The sequence below is a fragment of the Psammomys obesus genome, unplaced genomic scaffold (assembly GCF_907164565.1).
Source record: "Psammomys obesus unplaced genomic scaffold, mPsaObe1.curated_primary_1811, whole genome shotgun sequence".
In the NCBI taxonomy this organism is placed as follows: Eukaryota; Metazoa; Chordata; class Mammalia; order Rodentia; family Muridae; genus Psammomys; species Psammomys obesus.
Genome location: NW_026590062.1, coordinates 3,874,926 through 3,887,998, shown reverse-complemented (window position 1 = coordinate 3,887,998; position 13,073 = coordinate 3,874,926). Strand labels below are relative to the sequence as shown.

The following is a 13,073-nucleotide window of genomic DNA, read 5'->3' as shown; positions in this document are numbered from 1 at the left end:
CTACTGGCCTAATATGGAAGAATGACACCGGAGCCCAGGCCCAGCCACTGAATCTCCGTGAGATGCTTATGTGCACTGAGCGAGGACAGCTCACTGCAGCCAACCCAGTCATGCCCATGGCGTCCTAGATGTTCCCACTACCCAGGGGTCCTGAACTGCCTACGCAGGGCATCTGTCCACCTGTGGCTTGCACACACGGTCCAGCAATACTATCTATAAGGCATTTCTTAGGCTGAGCTGGCTCCCATTGCATGCTGTTTAAGAATCCTGGATGGCTAGAGACTGCCCCAACGGAGGTGGGCAGTTTCCATTTGTTGAGTGTGATAGTTTGAGCTCCTGGTGGCTGGAGCCAACAGTTTGTTCCCCAGGGGCCAATGGGACACACTGAAAGGGAAGATCAGGAACTCTGGCTTCTGCCATGCAGCCAGTGGCTTGCCCACCGTCGTTATGAAAATATCTGGGAGCTGAGGGATGAGGAAGGCACGCATACTGGAGGCATCACGGTGTCCCTCCCAATGGAATGTGCTCAGAGGCAGTGAAGGAGCCATGCCGCTTGTCTTGCATGGGTCTGTGCCCCAGCTGGTGAGGAGTCTTCAGACTTGGGATGAGCTGAGTGGTAGGTTTCCTGCCTTCTTTGCAGTGAGGTTGTAAGGGGTCGGGGGAGAGTGGATACCACAAAGCAGGCTCTCAGGAGCAATCCCAAGGCTGGTGCTTTCCTTTGGCTGGGCACTGGGGTCCAGCAGCTGCTCCATGGCCTGTTCCATCCTCTGGGTTAGCAGGACTTGGGAAGCCAGAGCTTGGACTTAAAGCCTATAGGGACTACCTCACACAGGTGTGATCCTGTCAGCTTCCAGGAGCCTTTGGGATGTAATGGTACCAGGCAAGGGGCAGAGCAGCCCTTCAGCCTCCTGCCCACTTAGCCCTGCGGATCTTGGGGTGTGGCACTGCAGTGTTCAGACCTGGAAGACTAGGAGAGTTTCTGAACCTCAGTTTCCCTAGCTGTTAAGTGGGTATCATAATGGGCTCACATGGGGCACTGGACAGAGTGACCAGGGTATGCGATGACACATTTCTTTCTTTGGAGTAGTTACAACTCCTTGGAGTAGGGACAGTGCCCACATTGCTTGTGGCTGTAGCTATACCTGCCCCAGCCCGAGGCACAAGAGTTCTCTGGGCCTATTTGTTAGGTGAATGAGGGCCCTGGGCCAGCTCCTGGCTGGAACACCTGCCAGCTGCTCAGCCCATCTGGCACCATCTGGGCGAGTGACAAAACCATCCAGCAGACTGTACACGGAAGCCCCCACAGTATGTACCTGGACAGTGTCCTGTGGGGACAGAAGGTTATGGAGTGCACGGGAGCCCCTGAGATGAAAGGATCATGGCCGCAGATGCCTAGAGCTGGTAGACATCCATGCTTGCCCCTAGCCTACCTTTGCTCCCCTACCTCCCCCAGGGACCTCTCTCCCGAGCCTAGCTTTGGCTGCCTGTTTGCCCCCACTGACTTCACAGTCCCAGTCTGGAAGACAGCCTGACCCCTGAGCCCCTGCTCTGGATACAGCACATAGCCTCCAGGGCAGTGAAATCAGACACCCAGGCCCGGGACTGAATCTCAGTTGTGGAGTTGTGACCTCCGGCACGCCAGGTCACTCTCCTAACCTTGGTTGAATGAGGCCAGCCACACCCCAGTTCCTCCGATCCCCGGGTAGATTTACGGGAATCATCCATGCAGACGTGAAGCACAGTGGGCAGGGCGGGACTGACGGACAACCTCGGCCATACCACTTGGCATGTGGGGCCCGCTCATGGGCCAGTGGTGCTTCATCTCCCATCATGCCCCACCTTTACATGTTTAGTCTTACTTCTGTCTCTGCCGAGGAGATACCTCCCTTTCCACCTCCATGGTGAAAACTCTGCCCTGGGTGAACACAGGAACACCTTCCTTCTTTCTGACCCTCTTCACTGAACCTGTGCATGACTTGCCCATAAATGCAGAGACCATGTTGGCTTCAAAGTCACAAAGACCTACCTGCCTCTGCCTCTTGCGTGCTGGCATTAAAGGTATGGGCCAGCACACCTGATTCTTTTTTTTTTTTTTTTCCTTAAGACAGGGTCTCACTCTGTATGTAATCTTTTGTCTACTGAGCTTGCAGTCTTCCTGCCTGAGATTCCCAAGTGCTGGGACTAGGGGTGTGAGCCACAGTACAGCTGGCAGACATTTTGGGAAGTCCGACTCAATGTCCCATTCTCTCAGATGTGGACAATGAGGTTCCAAGCAAGCTGGCCAGAAAACCCATAGCTGAATCAGCCTTGCCCGTATGACTAGTAACTCCAGCTCTCTGTCGGCAAGATGATCTGTGGGAATTGTTACACAGGCAGGAGTGTGGAATGAAGCTGAGTTAGACATTGCCCAGGGTCGGCTGGATGACCTGAACATATCTGAGGCTAAGATCTGCATTACATCTGCCTGCTTCAAACCACCTGGCGCTCTGCCATTCCCCCATCCCCACTGCGACCCAAACACCTACCAGGGTAAGAGAAGTGTGAAGGAAAGGCAGCCATGGTGCCCAAACCAGGAGAGTTGTCTAGAGAGTGGCAGGAGACTGGGGTGCAGCCCGGGGTACCGGCACGGTCTTTGACCCAGCAGCAAATCTCTGATACCTGCTGGTAGCAGTGAATGCTCCTACCCAGGAGTGTAAGGACCAAAGGAACTCCAGAGAGAATGCTGACTCTATCCCTGGGACAACCAGTAACCATCAGAAGCCCACAGATGGCAGAGACCAGGCTCTCTCAGGCCCTTTTCTCTGCTGTCCTGGAGGGGAAAGTACAGCTCCAAAAGCAAGGGCCTTGGCCTGAGCTCCCTGTTGGTGGGTGGCAGAGTTGGGACATGAGCCCTGTGGCAGGATGATCTCGGCCCTCAGAGCACGCTCTAGAACTACACCATCTGTTACACATATGCTCAGCAGCAGCGCTGGCTGTCACGACCACAATGAAGAAATGATTTCACTAGGACCCGTGTGCCAACGGGTGGGGACTGCTGGCCTATGTCTTGATGCAGCCTCTCCAACGCTGGCCTATCACCAATGTGGGACGCACAGGCGTGCAAACCCCTCAGGTGTGCAAACACTTCAGCCAGGCCCCTGCTGGCTGAAGCATCCTTGCTAAGGCACTGTTCCACACAGGTGAGTCCCCAGCCTGTGCAAACTGCATGAAGAAATGGCAGGTGACCTTTGTCCTGTATCTATGCTGACTGTGAGGGACAGGGGTTTCCAGTCAGAAACCCCGGGAAGCTTGGTCTGGAGCATCAGGTCTATGGGTAGCTCTACATTCTTTGTTTTTGTTTTATTTGTGTCTTGAGACCATGGCCTGCTGTTTATCCCACTCTGCCTGGCTTAGCCTTGACTCAGGAAGTGACAGGTGACGAGAAGCGGGAAGTAGGCTGCCCTCTAGATGCTAATCCTGAGCCTGGCTGGAGGCTCCAAGCATCTCATGCTATCACCACACTGATTCTCAGCGCTAAAGTCTCCCAGAAGAGTGGGTGTTGTTTGCACCCGCCTCTGTCCCCACAGCCTGGACAGTGAATCTGTCCATGGTTCTGCAGCCGATCTGAGAAATGTAAGGTTCCAGTGAGGTGTGATGACATGAGCCTGTGACCCAGCACACAAGCAGCTGAGGCTACACAGTGTACCCAACCTCAAAAACAAAGAACCAAAACCCCAACCAAAAATGACGCAGGGCGCACTGCACACCCCCTGCCGAACTTAGGGAGAACCCACTGTCTGCTGGATCCCCGCTTCTAGCAGCACAGCTGACAGAGGTCAAGGGCTGATGGCTTTGCCACTGCCAGAAACGGAGTTTTGCACTTCACCTAAATGTTCCTAAGTACCCACAAGCCCCGCCGCCTATCAGAAAATCCCACTTGTTTTCCAGTTATCAGCAAGCTAGCCTTTTGAGCTGGTAGCTCCCATTCTAAAACAACACCAGAGCCGGGCTGCAGTGTTCAGTGGTGGCCATCACACCGCAGGCTTATCTTGGGGGGGGGGGGGGTGTTGTAGAACTTTTCTAATACTGGGGTGTTGGAGGTATCCCAGGTGAGAGTTATGTCTAAGCTATTGGGGCTGGCTTCTGTAAGCACCACGGAAATCAGAACCTACAGAATATGCCTGCAATCCAGGTTGCTGCCTATAGGAAGGGAGTGGAGGGAGACGGGCTCTAGGGACGCATCTCTGAAATGGCACCTCTAAAAATGAAGCTGGGCACATGTGACAACTGCCCAGCTCTCTTAACTCAGATCTAAAGCCAAGATGTGTCCAAACACCCCAAGTCTTCTTGCTACTGTGAGTGCCCAAGCTATCCAGACACAGGGCTGGGTACAAACCACAGCAGAGCCATCACGTGCTCAAGTACAAATTTAATAAAGCCCTGACACATCGTAGTCCATAATTACCTACGAAAACAAAAATCCCACTCCTTTTTGGAACCACCAAGAGCTGCTGGGGTGTCAGTGAACAGCAGCAGGACACAGATTGGTGCTTGGATACTGTGATGGAACTGTGGGAAAGCAGGCTCTAGTGAACTTCAGACAACCCTAGGTCAAAAGCAAACAGGTCAAGTTGATGTTGGGCTTCTAACTCACCCTCCCCATGTCCCTGCTGTAACTCTCAGGTTCTGTATTACTCATGCAGGCTGTGCATGGGGTACAGGAATCTTTGGGCGAGCTGGGTACACACATGGGTGGCAGACATCTTCCAAGGACCTTGACAGCCTTCCATCCAAGTAAAGCCGGCGCTGCTCTCCAGAAGCCTGGAGGTCTTTTGTTCCTCACTGAAGCGCACAGGTTCCTGCTGGGAGGAGTTTCCTTGCTTTGAGCGATGCTACCCTAAGCTGGCTCCACAGAGTGGAGGAGGGACCAGACGCCTGGCCTTCACCAGGGGGTGGAGATGCAAGAACTGCATGAGGCAGGAGATGCATGGGTGCTACCAGATCACTAAGCCTCTGCCTCAACATCCTGAAATGGAGGAAGTTCTTCCGATAAGCGGAGAAAAGGAGGGCCCAGAATTTCGATGGGTGGGAAAACAAAATTAAGTGCAAAACAAGAGCACAGAGCCAACAGAGGCAGTGTGGAGGTGTGCGGTATATAGCCTCAGCCTCTGGGGCCTGTCAGTGCAAGAGGATGGGCTTCTCAGTCCCTGGAATGAAGTACTGCCCAGAGCACTGGGCACTCTAGGCTCCCATGTGGTTCTCCATAAGGTAACAAAGGGCAGACACATAGAGAGAACAGGCTCTGGGTACCCCAGAAATGGGGCTGTTTGTCAGGAGTGGCAGGGGTCTCTCCCAAACTCAGACACTGATGCACAGGCCAGGAGCCAACAGCAAGGGTTCCCTGACAGTGTGGCCTGCTGAGGGCTTGGGAGGGAGGGCTGTGGTGTGAAACACCTGGATCCCTGTACGAGACCCTGACTGTGCTCAGCAGCCTCCCTGGCAGGAGCTGGGCTTGGTTGCCTGGCAAGAGGCTGCTGTGGACAGGGTAGACGCAGGGTCTTTGCCGTGCATAGAGGCTTGGTGAGGCCGTACCTGAGTTTTGAGAATGGGAGGAGGAGCTCACAGGCACAGGCTTTGTGTACTCAGAGGGCAAGGGAAGACAGAACTTCAGAACTGCCCCCACACAACTACCAGGAGTCCCTCTGCAATCACAGGTCCAGGTTTCAGGCCCCAGGAGGCAGGGAGAGGACCTGTGTGGGCAGAACTGGGCTTTATTTTCAACAGCCCTCCCTCCCCAGCACCCTAAGGGTGCTGTGCACCCCAAGCTTGGGTGTCTCATGGCTATTGAGAGGGTGTGAGGGCTGAAGTAACCTGGCCCCACTCCCAGGGGCATGTTGCCTCCAGGAGCTGAAGGGCTCTGTAGTCTGGGTGCCCTCGGGGCTGGTAGATGAGACAGGGGTTGGGCTAGGAGAGCTCAAAGCCTGTGTTCATGCTGATGGCATAGCGCAGTTTCTCTCGGAGGACGCTTTTCTTGCTGTAGTTGGGCAGCTTGAGCAGGTTGAAGCAAGTGGAAGAAGTGGGCAGCCGCCCACCTGGCTCCCGCTTGCGGATGGTGAAGAAGCCCCTGAGGACGCTGCCCAGGGTATCCCCAGTGTCCTGCAAGCACACACCACAGCTTTGGGTCAGAAGGTGCCTGCATGGGTGCAGAGGAGATGTCCAGCTCCAGACAGCGGGCTGAGAGGCTGAAGAGGAACACCTGTTCCTCTGGCCACTCACACCTGTGCCTCTGGGTACTCACACCTATGGCTCTGGATATTCACATCTTCTTCTCTTAGAACTCACACCATGGCTCTGGGCACTCACACCTGCTGCTCCTGATACTCACACTTGCTGCTCTAGGCACTCACACCTGCTGTTCTGGACACTCACATAGGAGTCCTGTGCTAGGTCACCTGAAACAATAGGCCTCCTGGCTAATGGACACTTATCAGTTAACTAAGGGATCCTAACACCCTTCCTCTGTCAGTACCACAGCCCGCAACTGACTAACACTTGGCTCAACTTTTCCCAAAGTCTGGAGGTGGAGGACCATTTAGTATGTGGCCAAGGGGAACACAGCCTGTGGTGAGACAGGGACACCCTAAGGCTTTCACAGGGCGGCTACATCTGAGCTACACATGGCCAGGCTCTCACACACTGGGCAAAGCGTCCCAGGGCATCCTTGGTCAACCTGTAGGCAACAGCAGCTGGCATGGTGTGCATGGCCAGCAGGGGGAGGAGCTGGGGAGCACAACTGCCCTTATCCTGGGTGTCACCCTCTCTCGCTGTGCCACTTGGCCTTTGAATCTAGCTAGATCAGCAGTCATGAGAACAGAGTCCTGATCACACACTCCCACAGGCCTTCCCAAGGAGGGACCTCAGGCAAGTGCTGAGCCCCACTTGTCTGCAGTGCCCTCTGTGGGTGGCTGGCAAGGGTGGGAGGCACACGGTGGGCACAGCAGACTGAGCAGAAGGAAGGAAGGAAGGAAGGAAGGCAGCACGGCCTTAGTTACCTGGTCATCTGACACTTCCACACAGCGGATGGAGAACGGAGGCTTGAGGTAGGCGAATCCTAGGAGCGGGGGCCGGGAGCAGCTGGTCACAAACTGTAATACAAGGCAGGGTCAACAGGGACAATAGGGGCTTCTTGCTTCTGCAGCCATGCTGGGCTCCTCTCCAAGTGCTGCTCACTGACCTTTCTCTAAAACTAGGAGTATTAGGGAGGTGCTTGCCCCACTAGTGCCCAGGAAACATCACATTTCTCACAGTGCCACTCTCTAGAGCCAATGCTCATGAAGTCATGGCCCACTGTACAACACTGGTGGCTTTTAGGGCAACTCAGGGTGACATGCATGGAACTGTTCTTGTTCTCCTTTTTATCACTGTCTGACAAGGCCAAGCTGGCTTTCAACTTGTTGCTCTGTAGCTGAAGATGCCCTTTGACTCTTGGTGTACAGCACCATACCCAGTTTACGGCGGATGGGTCTCTCACTGCACTGTCCTACAGTCAGCAGCAGCAGGAACAGATCAGTGACACCTGTCCTCAGGGAAGACAGCAGGGCAGCATCTGAGGGGGCCTAAGTGAGCAGACGCTGCTGGCGCCCATGGGCCACGGTCTGGAGCCAGTGAGCCCTAGTGTAGCTTGAACGCCTGACTTCATGCACCACACACTGGTGACTTGCACGTATGCAGAGCATCCCATGGTCCAGGCTGGGGGCGAGGTGGGTCTGCTGGAGACTCAACAGCAATCAGCACACTGAGAAAAATCCAGGTCTACAAAGCCAGTAAGGCCGTGGGAACGAAGTGTGGGACACTGGCTGTGGCAGCCAGCACACTTCTCAGCAGCGCTGAGCACCTCCTGGCATTCTCTACACACAGCACCTGCCTCAGCGCTTCAGAGAGGATTGTTCTGCTCCAGACAACTCTAACTCAGCAGTAACCACATGCACTTTTTCAAGAGAGGGAATACCAAGCCTGGTTCTGAAGTTCAGCAGCTAATGTAGTGTGGGTCATACCACCACGTAAGCGATGTTATAATGGCAAGACAGCTTGATGTGTCATGCTTCAAAAGGTTTTAGTAAGTTACTATGTTCCTGGGAATGGAGACGCGGCCCAGTCGTTAAGAGTGCTTGCTGCTCTTCCAGAGGACCTGGCTACAATTCCCAGTACCCATCTCAGGCAGCTCACAACTGCCAGTAACTCCAGGTGGCCTCTGAGGGCACTCACACAGCATATACTTACACAGATACATATACACCAATAAAAAAGTAAATCTTAACGAAAAAGCTACTGTGTTGCTGTTCTGGTACATTTAACTTTGGATCTGGGTTGGCCCAAGGGGGTGGGGGACATTAGCTCTCATGACACCTAAGAGCAACAGGGTCACATTCTCTTGAGCAGGGACTTCTACTTCCTTCAGCTGGCACTGATGCCCCTGCAGGCAGGTCTGCGGACAGGTGCCCCAAAGGCACAGACGCACCTGTTGCACGGGTTGACTGTTCAAATGTGTAACCTCACCAGCAGCAGCCCGCTATGCCAGGCAGTGTGCTGCTGGGAAACCAGCCAATGCTCCCAGAACCACTTGTTGCAACAAATGCCCCTGTGCCCTGGACACCCATGGATGAGTGGAGCCCACGTGAATACCGGCTGAACTGGAGTGGGTGAAGGTTCCTTCAGCAGGAGGGAACTCAGTGCAGAACGGCCAGCGGGGAGGAAGACTAGCTGTTGCTTTGGTGATACCAGCAGGCTGTCTTCACAAAATGGGTTGCACTAGAAACTCACATGCATAAAAACTGGGTGTGGTGGCACACACTTGTAATCCCAGTATTTGAAGGTGGAGACAGGAGGACCAGGACTTCCAGGTCATCCTTGGCTACATGTTACGTGCAAATCAGAGAGCATCTTGGGATGCGTGAGACCCCGCCTGAAGAAAAGGACAGGGTGGAGGCAAGAGAAGAAAGAGAAAAGTGTGCGAGCCAGCCAGGAAGCCTTGGGGCAAAGATTCCAAGGCACTGAATACATTCCTAGACCACAGCTTTTCAGAGAGAAAGAGAGCAGGTGGCAAAAGGATGATGGGTTTTTAATGTCAATCTACTCATACTTGATACAGAGACAAATATGTGTGTTACTCAGCATCTCACAAATGCTTATACTCTGCTGATGTCATTCACCAAATCTGGCAGCACTCAGGGACATAGTGGACAGTCAAGACTTCCCTGATACCGGGGCAGCAAGCAGTTATCTACAGATACTCTACTTGAGAGAGCACACAATACTCCAGGCATGGTGGCCAAACCTGGAATTTCAGTACTCAACATGTTGAGGCTGGAGGACTGCCCTGAGTGGGCCAGCCTACAAAGTCCTGCCTGAGCTACATATTGAGAACCTGACTTAGTCCCATGTACTCCCTCAAAGCTGACCTCAACAACTGTATGTGCCTGTGTACATGTGTGTGCATGTGTGTGAGTGTGTGTGATACATGTATTATACTACTGGGACAGAGTACCTGGGGGTAGTCCCTTAGGTAAAAGAAACTCTACATTGGAGTGATATTTATAATTGTATTTTTTTTCTTTTCTTTTCTTCTTCTCCTTCTCCTTCTTCTTCTTCTTTTTCCTTCCTTTCTCTGAGACAGTGTTTCTCTGGGTGGCCTTAGCTGTCCTGGAACTCACTCTGTGGACCAGGATGCCGTTGAACTCAGAGATCCCCTGCTGGGACTAAAGGTTTGTTTTGCCACCATTTTCTTAAGGTAATGAGGCAGTGCTGAAGATGGTGAGGGTGGGGCCTGCCTCACTTTGAGGAGCAGAGAGCAGGCCCTGCCCCATCGTTGCAGCCTGCCTCTGCCTCCTCAGGCATTGGCATAGGGCAGCAGCTATGCTGACACGGTGTGGTTCTCTGGATAACCATGCTGTTCTCAGTGAGGTACAGTGAGTGGCCCAAAGTCTGCACATGCATTCGGGAACGCACATAGAGGTTGTAAATCAGGTACCTTCAGGAACATGGCTCTTTCATCGGGTGTGAAGTCAGAAGCCAGAATATCCCAGAGCCAGATGATGACTCTATGACTCCCGTGGAAGCCGCCGTAGTACACCGTGTGCTTCCTGGAAACAATGGGGAAGAGGGCTCAGGGCGTGGTGGTGACACGGGTGTAGGCAGGCCCACTGACATAGGCTCACGAGTCACAGCCTCATCCTCTGGAAGCAAACCAGACGGAGGCTCCAAGGCAGCGCTGCTGTCATAGGGACCAGTGCTGGGGCCTCAGAGAGCACCCGTCCTCAGGTGGCCCCACAACAACTGTACTAGAAGCCAGGGAGCTTCTAAAGGCCTGAGCAGGTAATCCTTCCCTCTTCACTACCCCTTACTTTAAATCTTCCAGATCGATCTCAGCGTTGTCCCCAGAGATGAGACGCTGAAGCTCAGGGGTAGAAAACATTCGGATCCACTCCGGCTTAATGATGGAACGGAAGCCACTAATGAGAGCAGCTGTCTGGTTTTTGATTTGAGTGTGCATTCGAAAATGTGCCATCAGATGGATGTAACTAATTCTGTTAACAAGAAAGAGAAACACGGAGCTAGCAGGCTAAGCACACTGCTGCCAAATGGGCTAAGAGCTAAGCCTAGTGCTCTGACCATTTCCAAAACACAGACCCAACGCATCTATGAGAACAGCGTTGGACCATCCATGATGGTACCCCAGGTCACACACTCTGTGCCACCACGACAGCACAAGCGTCTACGGCACAGCCTCACTCACTTGTCCCCCCAGCCCCCAACAGAACACCCTGGGGTGACCACTGATCTCTCAGGAATTGAAGAGCCATTTCATCAGAGAAAAGCTGCCTCATGTGCAATGCCACGTTCAGAGCTCCACTAAAGCCTGGAGGGTTAGATGGGCCCAATGTTTTCCAGAAATGCTGCTAGGTTATTGCTGGGTTCAATAGGGAGGTCAGATTAGCCAACACTGATGGGGCTCAGGGCCTCCTGTCTCATGCACACAGGTCCAGCCGATCTGAGCTCCAGGCTGATACTCCAGCCAGCTTACCAGCGTCGTTCATCTATTGGCAAACATACCCAAGCACAGTGTTAAAATTCCATGTCAAGTATAGCCCAGATGAATCTGTGTGCCTCACAATGCTAAAGCTACTGTCCTTGAAATAGTTCTAGTTTAAAAAGCATTCAGCAACAACATTATACGTTAAATAGTTATTTTTAACCTCTATGAAGGAGTTACTAATACTTGGTGTGTGTTAGAGACAGAAGCAGAAGGAAGCAGAGAGAGAAGCTTCACTACCAAGAAGCTAGGGATCAGGTTATCATCCCTGAAGGGGAGAACAGGCACGGCCAGGCCTCTGAGTCAAGTACAGGACTGAATACCTTTGCCATATACTGAAGCTTCACCATAGGCCAGAGTTTATGGCAGGGTAAGAATCATATTCCAGTCTAGCCTGCAAGGACTCACCTCCTCAGCCCTTCAGTGTACAAGGACTCACCTCCCCAGCTCTTCAGCGTACAAGGACTCACCTTCCCAGGTCTTCAGGGTGCAAGGACTCTACTGCCTAGCCCTTTGGCCTGTACAGATTCTTCTGGCCTTTTGGCCTGTGTGAACTCAGCTTTTCTGTTATTTGTCTCTTTCTCACATACATACAAATACATCACCCTTTGCTATAGCTCCAGGCAAAAAGATGGCTTCCCTCGTCTACAGGATATGCCCCACATCTGCTGTCAAAAAGTCTAGGCCCCCTTTTCAGCTAACTATCTCAAACGCTGTCTTACACAGTATTTCACAGCTGCCCTCTGAGGAAGTCACAGGCAGGAGCAGGACTCAGCCTCAATGCAGCAGAACTCAGGACTCAGGCTCAACACAGCAACTCTTCTCTGCAGGCAGCACTTTGTTCTATGTTTTCAAACCAATGCCCTGTGGCTAAGGGCAATGCTGATGGATTTCACCCTGCTGACTACTGTTCAGATTAAAACACAAAGCCCCCAGGCAACAGGCTGCCAGCCTAGCTGACCCAAGAGGAACAGGGTGCAGGCATGCTGCCCTGGGACCAGGTGACACACAGGGCCAGAGCCCTCGCTTGTCCCTGTTGAGATGAATGCTTACACAGACAGTTCAAATCTGAGTTGGGGTGGCAGAAAACTGACAAGAGGGCCAATGTCCCCTCCTCCTGCAGAGTCCTACCCTTTTAATCAGGCAGGGAAGCCTGGTGCAGACCCTGTGTTGAGGGGTTTGTTTGTGGGATCAAAAGGAGTGAATTTATGACATTACTGAAAGCACATTATCTGTGGCAGGAGCGGCTCCTTTAACTCCCGCCTCTAAGCGCGTTATCTGCTGCATCTGCACTCACACTCTGTCTCCCTGAGAACAGCCACACACAGTCATTCTACAGTGTCCCTGCTCGCCTGCCCTTAGGACAGCATGTCTAAACTGCTTAGGCTCCATCCATCCTCTCAGCAGGGCCATCACTACATCCCTAAGAACGGTGCCTCTGACCTTCCAAGGGCTTCTGCAAAGAGTAAACCATTCACTCTTATTTTGCAAATTGAATTTAATACAATTCCGGCCTATGAACAATACCAGAAAATTCCATTATGATGTTGATGGTCTTTTTCCTCTTCAATCTATCTTAATAAATTCTCAGCATAAGTCCAGAGAGCCAGAATGAAGTCTTTTTAAGTGCTGACTGTAAGCATCTAATTGCTGTACTCACTTATTTTCATTTGTAACAGGAATGGTCTTCCCTCCAGGAACCAGTTCATGGCAGACAAGCTGGGGAAGAAGACGAGGGTAATTACTAGAGAGAATTCGAACAGGAGACCAACGCTTCCCGAAAGTGAACTTGCCCCGAACAAATGCCCATGAGGAAGATGGAATCAAGATGCTACGTGTTTGAGACGGATCATTTTTCATAAAACCTCGGGGCTGAAACATCAACACATAGGCCTCATGTGAGCAACAGGAAAGGTTTCTCATCCAATCCTTGTCCAAACATTTGCACTAAAGGATGCTGGATGCCACAGAGGAAAACATGCTGGGATGAAGACAGCAGCGGGTG

At 52.5% G+C, this 13,073-nt stretch overlaps 1 protein-coding gene across 1 annotated transcript in view; it reads right to left on the bottom strand.

The window, feature by feature from the left end:
• Positions 1-4,388: 4,388 nt before the first annotated feature.
• The window catches only part of Ube3b (ubiquitin protein ligase E3B), a 43,391-nt gene continuing 34,706 nt past the window's right edge, over positions 4,389-13,073 (bottom strand). Inside the window, exons 24-28 of the mRNA XM_055605845.1 lie at positions 12,729-12,787; positions 10,380-10,562; positions 10,007-10,118; positions 7,032-7,124; positions 4,389-6,135 (exon numbers count right to left, since the gene is read on the bottom strand). Of these exons, the coding sequence (XP_055461820.1) occupies positions 5,944-6,135; positions 7,032-7,124; positions 10,007-10,118; positions 10,380-10,562; positions 12,729-12,787 (639 nt within the window). The 3' untranslated portion in view covers positions 4,389-5,943. The remainder of the gene's footprint in view (positions 6,136-7,031; positions 7,125-10,006; positions 10,119-10,379; positions 10,563-12,728; positions 12,788-13,073) is intronic.